General features: G+C 38.2%; 3 protein-coding genes across 5 annotated transcripts; 1 reads left to right on the top strand and 2 right to left on the bottom strand.

The window, feature by feature from the left end:
* Positions 1-385: 385 nt before the first annotated feature.
* On the bottom strand, positions 386-3,422 carry LOC126800321 (secretory carrier-associated membrane protein 2-like). The gene is made up of 12 exons (XM_050527673.1): positions 3,369-3,422; positions 2,931-3,011; positions 2,764-2,826; positions 2,641-2,674; positions 2,418-2,540; positions 2,269-2,334; positions 2,077-2,176; positions 1,526-1,571; positions 1,361-1,428; positions 1,006-1,057; positions 777-842; positions 386-694 (listed from the first exon to the last, which is right to left on the bottom strand). The coding sequence occupies exons 1-12, from the start codon at positions 3,420-3,422 to the stop codon at positions 620-622; spliced, it is 828 nt and encodes a 275-aa protein (XP_050383630.1). The 3' UTR covers positions 386-619.
* An 815-nt stretch (positions 3,423-4,237) lies between these two features.
* Positions 4,238-10,071, bottom strand: LOC126800316 (protein STRUBBELIG-RECEPTOR FAMILY 3-like). 3 transcript variants are annotated; one of them, XM_050527665.1, is made up of 17 exons: positions 9,928-10,071; positions 9,321-9,510; positions 9,018-9,147; positions 8,848-8,919; positions 8,623-8,688; positions 8,412-8,483; positions 8,240-8,311; positions 8,075-8,146; positions 7,931-7,996; positions 7,757-7,822; positions 7,175-7,593; positions 6,626-7,062; positions 5,702-5,973; positions 5,463-5,601; positions 5,078-5,214; positions 4,830-4,986; positions 4,238-4,668 (listed from the first exon to the last, which is right to left on the bottom strand). In XM_050527665.1, exons 2-17 carry the CDS (start codon positions 9,448-9,450, stop codon positions 4,570-4,572), a joined length of 2,406 nt encoding a protein of 801 aa, XP_050383622.1. In that variant the 5' UTR covers positions 9,451-9,510; positions 9,928-10,071; the 3' UTR covers positions 4,238-4,569. The 3 variants fall into 3 exon arrangements, with proteins under 3 accessions (XP_050383622.1, XP_050383621.1, XP_050383624.1); XM_050527664.1 differs by lacking the exon at positions 9,928-10,071 and adding an exon at positions 9,700-9,878; XM_050527667.1 differs by lacking the exons at positions 9,018-9,147; positions 9,321-9,510; positions 9,928-10,071 and having other exon boundaries at positions 8,412-8,472.
* Positions 10,072-14,630: 4,559 nt separating this feature from the next.
* Positions 14,631-17,357, top strand: LOC126800319 (lipoyl synthase, mitochondrial). The gene is made up of 4 exons (XM_050527670.1): positions 14,631-15,115; positions 15,212-15,423; positions 15,585-15,964; positions 17,017-17,357. Exons 1-4 carry the CDS (start codon positions 14,697-14,699, stop codon positions 17,134-17,136), a joined length of 1,131 nt encoding a protein of 376 aa, XP_050383627.1. The 5' UTR covers positions 14,631-14,696; the 3' UTR covers positions 17,137-17,357.
* Positions 17,358-17,764: the final 407 nt, after the last annotated feature.

The following is a 17,764-nucleotide window of genomic DNA, read 5'->3' on the forward strand; positions in this document are numbered from 1 at the left end:
ATTTAAATCTGAAATAGCTAGTCCAGAGAACGCATGCATGAACCAAACAATACAACTGATCGAAGTCAAAATCGAACTCCGACATGTACTGATCTACAAAAATAACTCGTCGCTACAAAGCAGACGAGAGGCTATTGGAAAAATCACTACAACAAGTAGTATGCTGATGAGGACAGATCGGTGAGAAGCATAAATACGAATGGTTTCAACTCCCAACGAATTAAATAAAAGTGATTTTTCATGTTTTCCTTGATTGAATATGATAATTATCCTAGGGGATGAGTGATTTGTATATGTCAATTTAGGATGTAAAAATTTCTTCATCCATATACAGATTTACAGTGTGTGGGGGTATGAAAGCATTTTGACTCATAAAGATATAAGGACTTAAGTACAAACAATCTTGTCTATAGCTAGGTGGGCTAAAAGAGCCATCATCACCCATCTGATCGACTGCACAACCCTAACGAGTTACCATACATGCATTCAGAACTCTTCGGTTGGTGAAGACCGAAGAGTCCTCATTTTAATTTGTTACATATATAATTAAGAAGACACCGGACCAAAAAACAACCTATATGTAAAAGAACAAAATCAACAAGCTAGCAGGCATCCACTCTCATATTGCTGCCCTTAGAGCATCACGTCTCATACTTTGAGATTTTCCACTGCTTCTGAAGTACGTGTATACTTGCTGCAAATATGAAAACATGAATAAGTTTCTCAGACGAGGAAAAAAAAACCAGTGATGAATGGCAGTAAGTCAATCGTGTGACCTTAAGAACCCAGATGGACATGAGTGCTTCGATAGCAAACAACGCAGCTCCCAGGAAGTAAAATATCTGACATATATAGAGTTACAAAGTGTTCATCAGGTCATCACCAACTCATCAAGATCAAACCAAGTTGTCATTGTTACTAACCGTCTACGTTCTTTACATAATACCAGAATACTGAAACAATATGAAGACAACATATATAGGATGTTGAAAGCTCGAAACCTACCGAAGTGGTAACAAAATCATCCACAGTCAGCAGTATGGCAGGCACAAGACCACTGTAAGTTCACATAATACCATAAAAATAACAGCTTCAGTGGAAAGAGAAAACATTGTTTACGAGTATAATCATAGTTGATAATTGTAAATTCTTGACGATGATAACAGGAACTAATAGATGATCATCACCACTAGAAGAAAAATCAACGTTTAGGATATATAGGTCGAAACTTTAGTCCGAGATTTGCATGATATTTAATTTATAATGTTGAATAGCACAACTATGATCCCATTTTGACAGCAGCCATTACTCATTAGTAAACTTGAGTAAAAATGAATATAAGTACGTAAGAAAAACTCACGCAATAGAATACCCGCCCCAAAACGTTGGGGGAGCAGCTGCAGAGTAGATGCAATAGACAATATGGCCCTGCAAAGATAGGAAACCAGGGGCATATAATAAGCTAATTTCCTTGTCATCTGATCGACAATGCAGATATTATGACAAGTGACTACGATTTGCTTACACTGTAAAAGAAGAAAAACAGCGCAAAACTTAGGGCACTATCGGTCCTGTAATATAGATGGCAGAAATCACAATGTAAGAAACAAAAATGGATTAATTCAAATTTTACCAACTACTCTGAAATCTGAATGTTTTGTTTCGTCCATGTTTCTGTATTTTGAAATCATTTGGCTTCTCCGCCTGGATATATGTTGCTTGGACTTACTTGGAATCCTTAATTTGAGCAGATAGTGAGGGAGAGAGATCTCGGATGGTGTTTTTTTTTTTTAATATAAATGGTAATCTGGGGAATTCAAAATTTGGTGAAGTTGTTTTAGCTTGAGTAGTTGAACACGAACGAAACTGAAAAATAACCTAGGTTATATAACATAGAATTGAGACAGTGCATTTTACCATTAACATCTTCTGGTCCAAAGCTAAACCCAAAACCCCGATCAACCATGACTGGGAGTGCAGAATAGTTAAGAGGATAATCATTTTAAAGCATAGTCTCATGTATTGTATTTGTGTTGTGATGTGGAGACAAGGTGCATTACAAAGAATTGTCAGTACCTCATAGCGCGATAAAGAGGGCGATACCAGAGAAAATAATCTATGGGAGGCCACACGATGAAGTGGACAACAGCCAGAATCCAATTGTTTATACCCCAAACTACAAGAGTAGACTAGTTTAGACAAAGTTATGCAACAGTATCTTATAATAGTAACTGCCTAACTGGTAAGGGTTTACACACCAAGACATACCTCCTCCAGCAAAAAACCAATATACAGAAACTGCAATAATGCTCCACAACAGACACCCGATGAAACCTGAGAAATGCCATAAACTTGCATAAAGCGAATCTCGCTAGAGAGCGATTATTATAGAAGAAAGCATCCAGCAATGAACTTACTGATATATGTAGTGAACCCAACATACATGATCTTCTGTAGGTGAACTGGTATATCGTTTGGAATGTCATGATGAATTATGGGCCAAAATGCAGGAAAGTTTTTCTCATCACTAATAACACCACCTGCTAACACAAAACAAAGGATTATATCTCATGCTGTAATTGGACTTTGATCTCGATCTTAGCTTCTCTTTAGCATATATAGGAACACAGATATATAAACCTGATGCGATGGTTTCTTCTCTACGCCTTATTTCCTGCAATAATAATACTCTGGTTACTATATAAGAGATTTATTATGTATCAAGTACCAGAACCAGCAATATTGAGGTATAAATGCAATTACATTCTCCTTCCTCTTCAATTCAGCCTCTCTAGCTCTGAGTTCCTTCTCCTTACCCTTCAGACTCTGAAATAACAGAAACGATTACAAAACAAGTCTACGTACGCTGACAAAAACAGATATGAAAACCAAAACGGTGATTCAGCGTCTTACAAATTCATGCAACCTACCGATGGATTATCAAGAGGTATATCAACCGTTGCACCACGATCATAGCGTTCGGGAGGAAGGGGCTTTGGACCTCTAGAATCCTGAAAATGTAGCACAAATTTAATAAGCAGAAAAGATTAGGAAGATTATTACAAGTGTACATAAGAATTCTACACTCTCTATTCATCGGCTTTTATCTGATCTCCACTTCTGCACGACCAATCACAAAACAAACCATCTGTGATCCAATCTAATGTTTCTTGCCGTTTTCTTCGTAATGTAAGCTACTAAACTAAAGATGAAAACAGCTATATATGCAATGACTATATATTCATGGAATCAGATAGATCCAAATTGACTCGGTTCAAGACATTGAAGATTTGAAGGCAGATATTGCTGAAAGTATATAGTACGTACGTAGGAACGTACATGCAGGTCCGGTGTACGTTGTGACTTACCGCAAAGGGATTAACCTCTTCCTCAGCGAAGGGGTTAGCATCGTAGCTACTCATGGGAGCGAACCACGCGATCCAAGCTCCTCCGGTATGTGCAGGTCTGGCTTGGGAATGAGAGAGTTGGGGAATCGTTGAACGTGAAAATGAGAGGTTTATTCTGGTTTTTGAGAATTTGAGAGAGATTATCTCTAAGAAGTCTTTTGGGAACGAGAATAATTATCTCTGGGTCTCTGGTTTCCTGGGAGGACAGGAGTGGAACAATTCAGAGAGCCAAACTACGCGCGTGAAACAGAGAATAATATTTTGTAGTTCATTTATATAACAACTTATGCATGCATGAGTCAACTGGAAAAATATTACACAGACAATTTACTGACTAAATTTTATTGAAACTCCAATCTACTCGACCAAAAATAAAGGGTAACTAATTTTAAGATGCGATTAGGAAACAATACTCATTTCGTAAACAAACTTGGAGTGAGAAAATGTGGAGCTATTCGCGCTCCACCTTTCCGCTCTTACTTTGTGAAAGCGCAAATAACGTTTCTTGAGAAAAATCACAATCACTCAAAATTCACCAACATCAAGATGGCGTAGATTAACGGCTCAGGTAGATAATAGCCGACCTTTAAGCAGCTAATTGTGCTTCGATTAGACTAACAAAAAGATTCGTTAATGCAATTCTTGCACATGCTTTAGCACAGGAAGGGTGTTTATTCAACCAGAAATGTAGCCTAGAGGAGCAGATCAAGTTGATGAAGATCGAATCTGATAATGATTGATCTTGGTGCTTGGTAATGCATATAATATTCGTGATAGGAATCCTAGGATAGATCATTATATTTCGGTAATTCAATCGGTGTAAAGTGTAAACCAACCACCTAAAGCATAAAGCAAAACGGAGGAAAAAATGTTTCACTATCGACAATTTTTAGTCACAAATAATTGGGTTAGCTCATTTATGCAGCACACACATCATTGCACGAGTCAAATAAATAATCGAATGATCAAATAAGATTGAACACCGTACTATTGACCGTCACATCCGCAGCTCTGTAGTTGATGGCAGTAAGAACTTCAAAGGGATGTGAACTTTGGTGGTGTTAATTTACAAGAGATGTATCTTGTTGATGGTGGCAGTGACAACTAGTGTCTCCTCATGGTTGTTCTCTTCATAACCAATTCAATAGACTTATTTCACATGTCAGTCTTCACTCGATCCGCTGCCGCGAGGCTCTCTTCGTATCATATCCAAAAGGTCCTGAACAACTTCAGACATTGGCGGCCTGAACTCTGGCTCCGACTGTAAAACACCATGTGATGTTAGACAAATGATCCGCATGGAGTTTGGTGAGCTATGTTTACAGCCCAAATAGTGCCATTTGAAGAAAATTGAGACAACATTTATATATATATATATATATATATATATATATAATTCTCGAGGTACTACAGATTGCTCACCTGAACACATCGAGATATTATATCAGCAAAGTGAGATAAGGATTTTGTTGGATATTGTTTGTTTAGAGAGGGATCAACCATCCTTGATAATGCATCAATGTCATGAAGCTGAGGAATGGCCCATCTAACCAAGAATTGCTCCCCTCGAGTCCGTGTCCTATATTTCAAAATATTTAATAACAAGAAATTAAGCTTTTATATAGAATGGGAGGAGTAGCCATTGTGACTGCAGTATGTGTTTTGTTCACCTGTCATGAGGTTTTCGGCCTGTTAATAATTCTAACATCACCACGCCAAAACTGTAAACGTCACTCTGTTGAGTGTATATTCCCGACTCAAATTCTGGAGCTCCATAACCATAAGCCGATAGCAGATTCCCTGACAACTGAAGATATGAAATAGTTTAGTAGTAGTATATAGTAGTAGATGTGAGCATGAAAAGCACAGATAGAAACTTGAGAGACGTCTAATAGAAGAAAATTGCATGCTCTAAGATCAGATGACGTAATTTATCTAAAGGGCTTATCATGTCAAAGGAGACCTAATCTCTGTAAATGACCACTCAAGAATACACAGGCTGCTGCTAATAGAATTCCACTTTTGTAAATACATCTTAACAGAATTATCTCTTACCTGACTTACAGAGCCAGATGATATTAAGGAAGCCAGGCCACAATCAGAGATGCGAAGAGAAAGGTCATCATCAAGGAGAAGGTTGTTAGACTTGAAATTCCTGTGTACGATAGGTGGCTGACAGACCTCATGCAAATACCTTCTCACACAAAAAGAGGTTCAGACTCGTAATCTTCTTTTCAGAATGTGATCATGATAAATATATGTGCAGATAAGTAGGTTAAAAAATTAGGACTCACTCCAAAGCTCTTGCAGCTTCAAGCGCCATTCTTATGCGAGAATTCCACGAGAGTTCCTTTTTGAATCCATCCTCCAAGTGCAGAGTATCATGCAGTGAACCATTACTGCAATATTCGTAGATAAGAAGCCTTTGGCCATGCTCTGCACAGTATCCTATGAGCTCCACAACATTAGCATGCCGGATTCTATCAATGTTGTTTACAAGTTCAAGAAACTCCTCATCCTTCTGCTGATTGGAAGCTCTCTTGTCTAATTTCTTGACTGCAAGTAGCTACAAAAGCATATACAAAGAATAAATACAAAAAGATTAACAACACCAGTTTCTGAACTCTTCCGTGCATATGTGACCAGAAAACTGCTTCATTACATGAGAGGAACAGATGATTGAAATGAATTTAACAAAGTAAATACATTACATCACTTAGACAAGAATCAATATAACCTAAGAATATCTAGTTATGCTGTTCTGGAAAGCCAAGGCATACAAAGACAAATTAAAAGAGCACAAAGCAATGACTAACTCTAATTTTAAGATTTAAACTTAGAGCAGTCTATATGAAGCATATATTTGCTGTAAGGTGCAAACCAATTGTTCATATGAAATCCTCTATTTATCAAGCTTTACAGCTTGTTTAATGCATACGAAGAGAGAATGGATTTTTTATTGCAGAGACCTTATGACAGAAGTAACATGAAGCATGATCAACGTATGATATATTAGATATATACCCATTTTAAATGATTTCTATATAATAGACCAATCATATTGGTATAACATATAGCAGATAGTCATAACAATGAAAACAAGAAACTACTACACAGGTGTAAGAAAATAAGCACCTAAGACAAGTTCCAGTCAATCACTCAGCAATGATATAGATGCCAGCAATAATTGAAAACTATTTTTTAATCAAGAAAGAAACCTTTCCATCAGGAAGCTCTGCCCTGTAGACACTTCCCAGCATGCCCGCTCCTAGAAGATTATCCTGAGAAAAGCTGTTTGTGTATTGCTGAAGTAAAGCAATGGTGAAAGATTTGGCAGAAATAGTGAGGTTTAGACTTCTTGCGGAAGGCTTCACTATATGTACTTCAGTTGGCATAATTGGCTTTACAATGACCCTCTCAACAGGAAATGGTGGTGGAGGAGGGGGCGGTGGTGGAGGAGGAGGAGGAGGAGGAGGAGGCATCAAAAAGGGATTAGGTGGACTCATATCAACCACATGACTATCTCGCCGTTTGGGTACTGCGCTCATTCTTTGGACATTTCTATCTTGCTCATCATTTGACTTTGGCATTGCCCATGTTCTTCTAGCTTCTATTTCAGTATCTTCTTTGGGCTTCACAACTGCCTCTTTTGGAGCTGTTCATCAAAAAAAATTAGCTAGTCAGATTACCAAAGGGCATATTTATGATCTAGAAAGCACAGCATATAGTTAAATTAAATCGAACAAATTGTGAGAGAAGCTGCTTACCTTTCTGTAATTGATTGATTGGTTGGACCAAGGGCTCATTATCCATGGGTGGATTCTCCCTATCCCGATAAGCTCCTATTTGATGCGGTTTGGAAATTCTGTCAGTCTCTCCTCTTCGTTTGGTACCTCTTGGCATTAGAAACAAAACCACCAGTACCAAAATAATAAGTACAAAAACTCCTCCAACTGATATCCCGACTACCCTTTTCGTAGTAAAAAAACTCTTTGCTTTTCCAGACTTTTCTTCAGCAGATGTGGGTGGTGTTCCAGGTGGTGTTTTACTAGGAGGAGTTCTTCCAGAAGGTGGTCCCCAAAAGGCATAAGGAGATGGTGGTGTGGTCGAAGGAGGTGACGGAGCCAGTGGAGATGTGGGTGGAGGGACTGGAGCAATAGAGGAATTTAATGGATTTCCATCAATTCTGCATTTAAAAGGATTTTTAATTATCAAATTGCTTATCCTTCTGTTGGCAACAATATATAACAAAAAGACGTAACTTAGATTCGCTTCGGTATACAATCATAGTGTGAATGACTGAAAGCAATAGGTCCAAAAGGTACACTTGTACAATCGGTGAGTATTACCTAAAGTTTGGGATGCTCAGCATCTTTGGAGGAATGGGTCCAGAAAATAGGTTATTCTCTATGTTCCTGTACAACAAAGGAAGAACTGATTGATAATGGGAAAGATATAAGAATCCAAAGTGATCCTACAAGATTCTACAAATGACAATAACATTGATTGTTCTAGAGGATTACAGGTTGGCCAAGGGAAGATCCTGTAACACGTCAAGTGTTCCAGACAGCTGATTGTCCTGCAAATGTCTGCCAGATGAGTTGTTAGATCATTTACCCAGACAAAATATGCAAAGTATCAATGGCTTGCTCAGGCAAAGTACTCACAGAGTGGTCAAAGCTTTAGCGTCTTTCAGAGAGGGTGGCAGTTGCCCGCTCATATTGTTGCCGGACAAATCTCTGAAATATGATACGTATCAGCTACTAGTAGATTATAAAAATATATCTAGACGTAGAAAGTATAACTCTGGAGAGTTTAGAATAAGAACCTACAAATTGATCAATGCTGTAAGGGTTTCAAAGGCATTTGGTATTTCACCAGTTAAGTGATTATTGTTGAGAGACCTGATTGGATAAAAAGGTAAAGTGAGGCTCACATAAAAGAAAGACAACAGACGGAGCGTTCTACCAGGCATTAACACTGGAAAGAAAGCTCACGACTTACATATCAGTGAGCTCAACCAATGAAGCCAAATCAACGGGGATATTTCCAGTGAACTGATTAGCTGAAAGAAAACTGCCAAAGGTAAAGACCATCATATCTTTTGCATAAGCAGGTGCGCACAATAGTAAGATATATAAATCACAGAATTCTTAGGTTAGTATGTAATTTATGCAGTGTAAATATTTAGTTTCATAAAGAGGGCAGAACATACAAGATTTCCATGGTAACAGGTAAAATGGGTGGTATACTTCCACCGATCTGATTGTTGCTTAAATCTCTGCATACAAATATCAAAATTATCGCTGCTCAGTAATCCAGAAATGTGTCCTAAAAGTACCATTTATTTTCCAAGATAAGCTACACATCAGCCAATGAAAATACTCGGAACAACAAACTCACTCACCCCATCAGAAGGAGAAAGGAGAGAATAACTTACATTCTTTTTATTGAAGTGAACGATCCTAAGTTCTCACCCAATTCTCCTCCCAAATTGGCAGCATTAAGAATTCTACAAAAATATATAAGCAAGACTCATTAGATCACTGCCAACAAATAAGTCCAGAATCATCCATCATTAAAAGAAGACGGCCAATTCAATTCACAGACATTGATGTAATCACGCTATCATTGCATTGAACCCCTTGCCATGCTTCCCCACAAGGGTCTCCTCCAGCAGAAGTCCACCCAGGAAGAGGAGGCGTGCCGAGTGCAGCATGTAAGCTATTAATCGCAGCAACTGAAAAGCAATTGCAGATAGCAAATGTTCATTAGTCCGCGAAACCACGAAAAGAAAATGCAAGTAAACTGACAAAAATTATCAACTAGTTACAAATTGGGAAACAGAAAAAAAAAACATAAAAATCTCAATGCTGAAGAATAGGCAGTATATGAAACTGGGTTGACCCTTACCATCTTGCAGATTAGTAGCTCCAAGCGAAACTTGCACCAAGCAAATCAATACAAACCCAATCATACCCTGTTCACAGATCTTGAGCTCCTTGTAGTTTAATTCAGATCTTCTCCTCCCCATTGATCTCATATCAATTCTACTCCCAATTCCTTTTAGCCCAAGCAATCATTCACAAAACCATACTCCAATCTGAAAATCAAACCAATCCAAAAACAACTTTAAAAAAAACAAAAATAAATGAATAATATAAAAACACAAACACTCCCTCGCTGATCTTATCAATGCCCACAAGCTGAACGAACTTGAAATCCAATTGTCGAAAGCAAAACCAAATCAACAGCTCATAAACACATAAAAATAACAGAGACGGAAAATTACAGTGACTTGGGGTGAGATACTAAAACCAAGTAAATGCTGAAGTGATGGAAGCAAAGAAAGAGTGATGAAAAATGCAGGGAGCTTTTAGTGGATTGATGAGTCGAAAAGATAATAAGCTAAAACAAATACTTAGAAGCAAAGATTCAATGGAAGTGAGCAAAGAGCATGTATTAAATTATTGCATCATAATTGGAATTAGTGATGTAGTATATTAGTTTTGCTGCTAACCTTGGGAAGCAAAAAGAAAAGTGGAGAGGAAAAATGTGGGAAAAGGTGAGGAGAGAGGGGTCAGGTGAGGAGGAAGAAGAAAGTGATGAGGTGCTTCAAAGCTCTCTCTCTCTCTCTCTCTCTCTCAGCACAACTATGGATTCTTCTTTGTTCTTTGTTGTTTCACTTTCTCGCTCTAGAACTTCAACTGAAGGAACAGTTGTGTGCGTAAGTCATACATATATCTTTGCTTCTTAAAAGGTGAAAGCCTATGCCCACCATCCCCATGTGGCGCGTGTTATCTTCCTTCTTCTTGTTTTATCCTTTATCCTTTCTGACATAGGGTAATTTTTGCTTATAATTCTCCCAAAGTTTAACAATATCAAAAAGTTTATCTTTCCTAATCCACAAGTCAAGGGATTTCCTTATATCTTTACGAAAATTTGATTGTTATGAGACTAGTAGGGAGATATGAGGATTGATTTAGAAGGTTTAATTGTTATCGATCTTCTGTCTATGAATGGTCGGGATATCTTATTATTTAAGATTGTATGATAAGTTTTGATAATTGATTTAGAATGCGACAATATCTTTTGTCCATAAGTTTATCGATTTTATTTCTTAATAAAAAGTTATATAATTATAACATTAATGTTATCACTAATTCTTGGTAGTACAGTTCATTGTAACCAAATCTATAAAAGTGTACACGCATTTATACATAGATATTAGTAGTATTGAAATTTTTTAGTTTATATGGTGATTTATGGATAAAATTTTCTTAGTTCATTATTTATATCTTAATGATATACAGTCTTTGTTACTTACTTAGATTGTGGTAGTTAAAAGATAAAATCTTACTTAATCATAACTTTTGAAATTCGCATATCTTCGTAATATTGCAGTCATTTCCAGAATTTATTTGATTTAATTTAATCACAAATTTGAGTACGATGACGGTGTGATACTCCTTATTCTCAATCAATCCATTGTCATCCCTACCGAAAACATCTGGTATTGGACACACAACTCATGAGCCGAAATCGACACATTCTGCATGTGAGACTTTTAACTCTTATGTGTGCCATTGCCATATAACGAAAACCCCACAATTCACAGTTCAATACGGTAAATCAAGATATGAATTTACCTTATTTGGGTCGCAATAATGACCGTACGTGCCAATAATAGCCGCCAGTTTTATTTCTATGGGCTTCACGTGACGTGTCGAATGCCATGTCATGGGCTTCCGTGTCCAGCCAATCATAGGCCCACAAATGGACAGAGGAAACTGTGTGCTTTGTATTTATCAGTAAAATTCAAATAGTATTACGCAGGAAATTAAGAAAAAACAAGGTAAACAAATTTCGAAGTGCTTATTCTAATGGGAATCCAGAAGCCCCGTTTGAGGTGGAGCTTAGTCGTAAAGTAAAACGTGTGGGTGTGGGAATATATGGGAAAAAAAAAGCGGCTTTTGGAAAAAGCAATTTCTTTTTTATCTCTTTGCAAAATTATAACATTAAAAACAAGAAAATGAGACAGGAAAATCATAGAATCTCATAAAAGTGAGGCTAGCGATGTTTAGCTGTCATTCAATCACGGAGTCTAATACCAAAGTTAGCCACCGACTTGTTTACCGGGAACTTCACATGTTGCGTCGTTTAGTTCCGTCCCTCATCCGTTTCATATTTTTCTTTTCCCATTGTCTTATAAATTATAGTTGCATGATTTAAGAAATAATTAGAAAAGTATAAAGCTAAGATGTATACACATGAATATGTGTATATGTATTATGAATCTAAAAAACTATGGTCGGGAGTTGCTACCGGAAAAATAGTACCAAAATCGTTCGTCCCGTACCGAATTCCGATGGGACGAGATGAATCGGTAAAAATTTCTGATACTGAATCAATACCGATACCGGATGCATATAATCGGTACGGGTTGTTCTATTAGATCTGATACCGAATATACCGAACCGTATCGAAACTATAAAAGTTCATATTTTTAGTGGGGTTTTAGGGTTCACAAAAGCCAAATACCTTAACTCATTCCATCGAAAACTCATCGCCTCCATTCACTTCACGACTTTATTCTTTCATTTCGCGTCCTCGCCTTTCACTCTCAATCATTGACTTCGCCATTCACTCTCATTATCAAGTATCAATCGCAGCCTCTCAAAATCTCGATGGGAAAACTGAAGCTAAGCCTTAATTCAATCTCGAATTTTTAACTGAAAGTATGAATCATATATGCAGTTTGGGTTTTTTGTTTTACTTTCTTTGGGTAATGGTTTGACTTTGTGTTCGTTTTAAATCAAAAGAGTTTGGATTTTGTGTTTACTTTCTCTGTGCATAAGTATGAATTTGTATAGTGTAAAACTCTCAATTTGTGCAGAAGTATATGTAGTCGTAGGAACTGCTTTTCAGTTTGTATCTTTCAGCTTTGTGAAATTTTGAAGTGTGTTAATTGTATCTTTTATGTGAATTATGTTCATAATTGATCATAGTTAGTGTAGTGAATGATGCATATGTAGGTCTTGTGGAACTTATCAGTTTGGTACCGAAAAAGTACCGAACCGTGCCGAAATTGAACGGTATTGGTTCAGTACCGATACCGATACCGAAATATAAAATCGATATGGTATCGGTATGAGCACAATCCCAGACCATCCCGTACCGGTCTCAGCCCTATAAAAAACCAATAATATACGTAACGTGATACGTTCGACCCACCAATCATACGATCTTATAAGAAAATGACAGTTTTTAATAACTCTTGGTTTATATCACAAATTCACGTAGTATACGAAAATACTTAACCTGCATATCGCATGTAATGATCGGTCAATTAGTGCTGTTTATCTGGAACTTCTCACTTACTATGGATTTGGATGACAACGATCTTGATCTTAAGTTGAATGTGTTTATTCGATTGTTTTGTCGTCTTGAATTATTCAAGCACAAATTATTTCAATGTTTGACCATTGTACCAAATAAGAAAAGGAAAGCATAATTGTAGTGTAGTTTCATGGAACCAGATTAAACAACGTTTACTTGATAACAATATTCCTCCCAGACCCTAGAGTAACAACATGTAAGCATCAGATTAATTTTCCAACATGATACTGATGTATGCAGCATTGGAGGCTTTTCCTTATCATATCCAATCGTCCGTTTTGTTCCATTTATTGTTTAATAAGCTGTGACATCAGTCACATAACTATGAAAGATAAGTAGGTCGTTGATGGTAATTAGACCAACTTATATCAATTAGTTCGGACAAGAAAAGAAAGACATATATTTTTAGCAATGAATAAGACAGCTCGACTAAAGTGTCGCAATGGCTCTCAATTTTTGTATCAATCTAATTCATACATGGATCTTATTCGTGGCTGCTTCACTGCTTCCAATCACCAGTCGACACGTTTGGTTTTTCAAATAATATTGATAACCGCTGCTTAATGTCTTCGTCCACCTTTTATATTACATTACTATAGACCGATTCCAACGAGTCTTATAATAAATAGTCTAATCATATGTAGCACGGACACGATTCGATATGTAGACACGACATATAGAAATTTTTTTAGACATAGACACGTGGTGGACACGTTAATTAAATTTATTTTAATATATATATATATATTAAAAAATTAATTTAAAAATTTGAAAGTATTTAGATATATATATATATATATTAAAGTGTGCATAAATATAACAAAAACTGAATCTGTTGGAATGGTTGAGGATTTTTTGGATCCTTTAGATGACCAAGGTTCAAATCCCACCACAAACATTCTTATTTTTATCATGAGTTTCTCTCCTTATAACAAAAAATGTTAGAATGGTTGAAGAATTGTTGGATGCCTTTGATGACCAAGGTTCGATTCTCACCATAAGCACTTTCACTTTTATTATGAGTTGGTGCGTGTCCGGGCCGTGTCCAAATTGAGTTCGCGTTTCGAACGTGTCCGTGTCCGTGTTGGACACGCAATACAGACCATTGTCCGCGTGTCCGTGCTTAATAGGTGTAATCGTTCTTCAGATTCACACTAATCGTTCAAACCTCAGCACATGACAATGTAGTTACATTTATATGTAGCCAGCTAATGCGCATGCATCCCTATAAGTCTACTCCTTTTCAATTTAAGTTGCATGGGACCAGATTTGTGCTAATTGGTGTGACCTAGTGACTAACTGACTATATTACGGTGCATTTATTCATGGGTCTTTTTCATCCCAACGGTCACACCCACCTAACAACTACATTGTCACAATTTCTTCTATCAAGGGGCGAAAAAAGGTATGGGACGAAATTGACATTAAGTCGAAACTCGCATTTTAGTAGACCTTTTCGCAATCGGTTATATAATATACCTTATTCTTCAGGGTACCTAATTAAGATATCCTCGTCTCATTTTCAAGAATATGTATATTATTCTCCATAAGTTGTTTCGTCATCAAATTTCAAATGATCATTACCCTGTTACAAGCTAATCGGTAATTGACGACTACAAGTGAGTCTATAACTATATCATCTTTGTCTAGGTTCCAAAAATTTGTTGCAGACTTGCAAGTGGTGGATAGAAATTAAAAGACTGGAGGCCCAATATAGGGATGTGATGGGTCATAGGCCCGAAAAGAGGTGGATCCAAGATCCAAAAGAGTCTGCGCCAACCAACCAAAACGACCAACCTCCCTCATCATCTTCTTCTTTTCTTCACCATAGAATCATCATCACATGAATCAATCTCTCTCACCAGACTCAGCTCCAAACAAAAGAGAGAGATGCAGACCCGGTTCGCAGTCCTAACCCGAACCCTGAAGTCCACGACCCGATCCTTCTCGTCCTCCTCCCAGACCTCAACCACCGCGTCCTCCCAATTCCCGCCAACTCTCGCGGGCCTCCGCGCCCGCCTCGCCGCCGAGTCCTCCACCCTCACCGAATTCGTCGGCGGCGAAGATCCGTACTCCGTCGAGGTCGGGACGAAGAAGAAGCCGCTGCCGAAGCCGAAATGGATGAAGGAGTCGATCCCCGGCGGCGAGAAGTACACGCAGATTAAGAAGAAGCTCCGGGAGCTGAAGCTCCACACCGTCTGCGAGGAGGCCAAGTGTCCCAACCTCGGCGAGTGCTGGTCCGGCGGCGAAACCGGCACCGCCACCGCCACGATCATGATTCTCGGCGACACGTGCACGCGCGGTTGCAGGTGAGGTGTTCGACGAAATGTGTGTCAGAGATGAGGTCTTTGGATTTTGTTGGTTGAAATGTTGAGTGGAGATTGTTGTGCTTCAAATGTGTGCAGGTTTTGTAACGTGAAGACTTCGAGGACGCCGCCGCCGGCGGACCCGAATGAGCCGGCGAATGTGGCGGAGGCGATTGCATCGTGGGGGTTGGATTACGTGGTGATTACTAGCGTGGACAGAGATGATATGGCTGATCAAGGGAGTGGACATTTCGCCGAGACGGTGATCAAGTTGAAGACACTCAAACCTAATATGCTGATCGAGGCTTTAAGTATGTTTTAGCTTTCGTAATTACTTTGCTTTAGCTAAGCTGATTTTTGTTATGAGTTACTGTATTGAGGTACATTGTTAGGGAGTAGCTGGTACATCGTTTATGTCTATACTTACAATGTCTGATTTATCTTTCATGTGCATTGGCTTTGTGTGTTGTAGTTCCTGATTTTCGAGGGGATTCAGTTTGTGTCAAGAAAGTTGCGACATCAGGACTAGATGTCCTTGCTCACAATATTGAGACTGTGGAAGAGCTTCAGAGTGCAGTAAGGGATCATCGCGCAAATTTCAAGCAATCTTTAGATGTTTTGATGATGGCTAAAGAGTATGCTCCGGCTGGGACACTGACAAAGACTTCAGTAATGTTGGGGTGTGGGGAAACACCTGATCAAGTTGTGAAGACAATGGAGAAGGTGAGAGCAGCTGGCGTTGATGTGATGACATTCGGTCAATACATGCGGCCATCAAAGCGCCATATGCCTGTGTCTGAATACGTCACTCCTGAGGCTTTTGATAAGTATCGAGAGATAGGCATGGAAATGGTATGCGTTCATCTTTTTATTTTTATTATTATTATTTTTAAATATCCTGGTTATGTGTTAGAACTAGTTCTCCTAAGCATTAGTTCTATCCTCATTCCTTGTCGTTCGGGGAAACTTTTTTTGGGGGCTGGGAGTATTTCTTGCATGTCATATACATTTTATGTGTATGCCTGTGCTGGCTAGGACAACTGCATTGGCACCATATTAATTGCTGTATGGTCGGTGGGGCGCAGTAATTTCTTTATATTATTATGTCAGCATTGATAGATATTTCCTTTAGTGTCTTCATTTCTGACTTACTAGTATGCCATAACCATTTGCTATAGGAGAGAACCACTCCTCTCATATTGGTACTGTGATGCGCATTGCAATGTTCTAGGTATGACTAATTCTTACAGAGAACGATGCATTGAGTGGCCCAAGTTCTTGTTATGGACCACTGATCTATTGAAATAGGGGTTTAATAGATGTTACAAGACTCCTATATCAGTCAGGGCAAACCCCTATTGTCAGCAGTGATGTCTTACTGAAATAAAGATTAAAGGACTTGATTTTAGTTTCATACTCACAATTGCACACTATAGACCAATGATGGTAATGTTCCATCATGGACAGCTTTAGTCCTTATTGTCCGGTTGCTCCCAATTCCTAAACCTGGATATCAGAGCTTAGCAGGTATTCTTTGTGTGATGATTCCATAATATTTACATTCTATATTTTTATAATATAATATACTAAGCTCGATGATTTGAATATGCAAATTTTCACTTTCTTTACGGTAGGGGCCTTTTATGTGTCTTGCACTATGATTCCATTAATTGGCTTTGGCTTTGGCTTTAAGTAAAGTTCCGGGAACAAATGATTAGATAATTATAATTTTTACTGTTTTTTTATGTGTTGGTGATATCTATTGAATGACAGTCTCTGTGTGGACAATTTTCATTGTGCAAAGTAGATCATTGAATGTATACTGATTTGATACATCTCATCACATCAAAGATATGATCAGAATGTATAACAGATGAATTAACCATCTATTTTGAATGGAACAGGGTTTCCGGTATGTGGCATCTGGTCCGATGGTCAGGTCGTCATATAAAGCAGGTGAATACTACATCAAATCTATGATAGAGGCCGATCGGGCTGCATCCTCGCACCCTTCTGCTGCATGATGAGTGACTTTCTTTCCTACGTACAACTATTTTCATGTCTGTATTTTCATAAAGTATCAATCTGTATTCTTTCCCCTTGCTTGGCTCAGTCTTTATTGTACAAGTAATGATTATACAGGCCGAAGCTTACATGGGCTTGACACTGTTCGAGCTGTATACTCACCTCATTGTAATTACCAGATATTGCTCCCCCTCTCCATTGGGGTTTCGTTTTACTCTGATCGCTGTTGTTAATCCGCTCGCTAACAGTACTACTAACAAGAATTTTCGCTTATTCTTGCATGCCATTCTACTTGTGCTGCTCCTTTTTTCTGTTCTGCACCTTGGCCCGAAACATACAGGGGAGACTGATACGATTGAAGTATTGATACGTCGTGCCCTAGCTGAATCGACCAAACGGGTTGGGGGTCCTTGTTGAGGGCTCACTGACCTACTCACTTATTATCAGTACCGACTGTACTGGGTACTAGAAGTCTGATGGTCTTCATTCCCAGGCTTCAGTTCTTGTATTGAACTTTCAGGAGGTATTGTTGGTAGGTCACATGCATCCATATCTTGATGGTGGCGTGTGCATATCTTTCAATTTTGTCCATTCTATACCCCTTCTGTTCCTTTTCCTTTTCCTCTT

Source organism: Argentina anserina, chromosome 6 (assembly GCF_933775445.1).
Source record: "Argentina anserina chromosome 6, drPotAnse1.1, whole genome shotgun sequence".
NCBI lineage: Eukaryota > Viridiplantae > Streptophyta > Magnoliopsida > Rosales > Rosaceae > Argentina > Argentina anserina.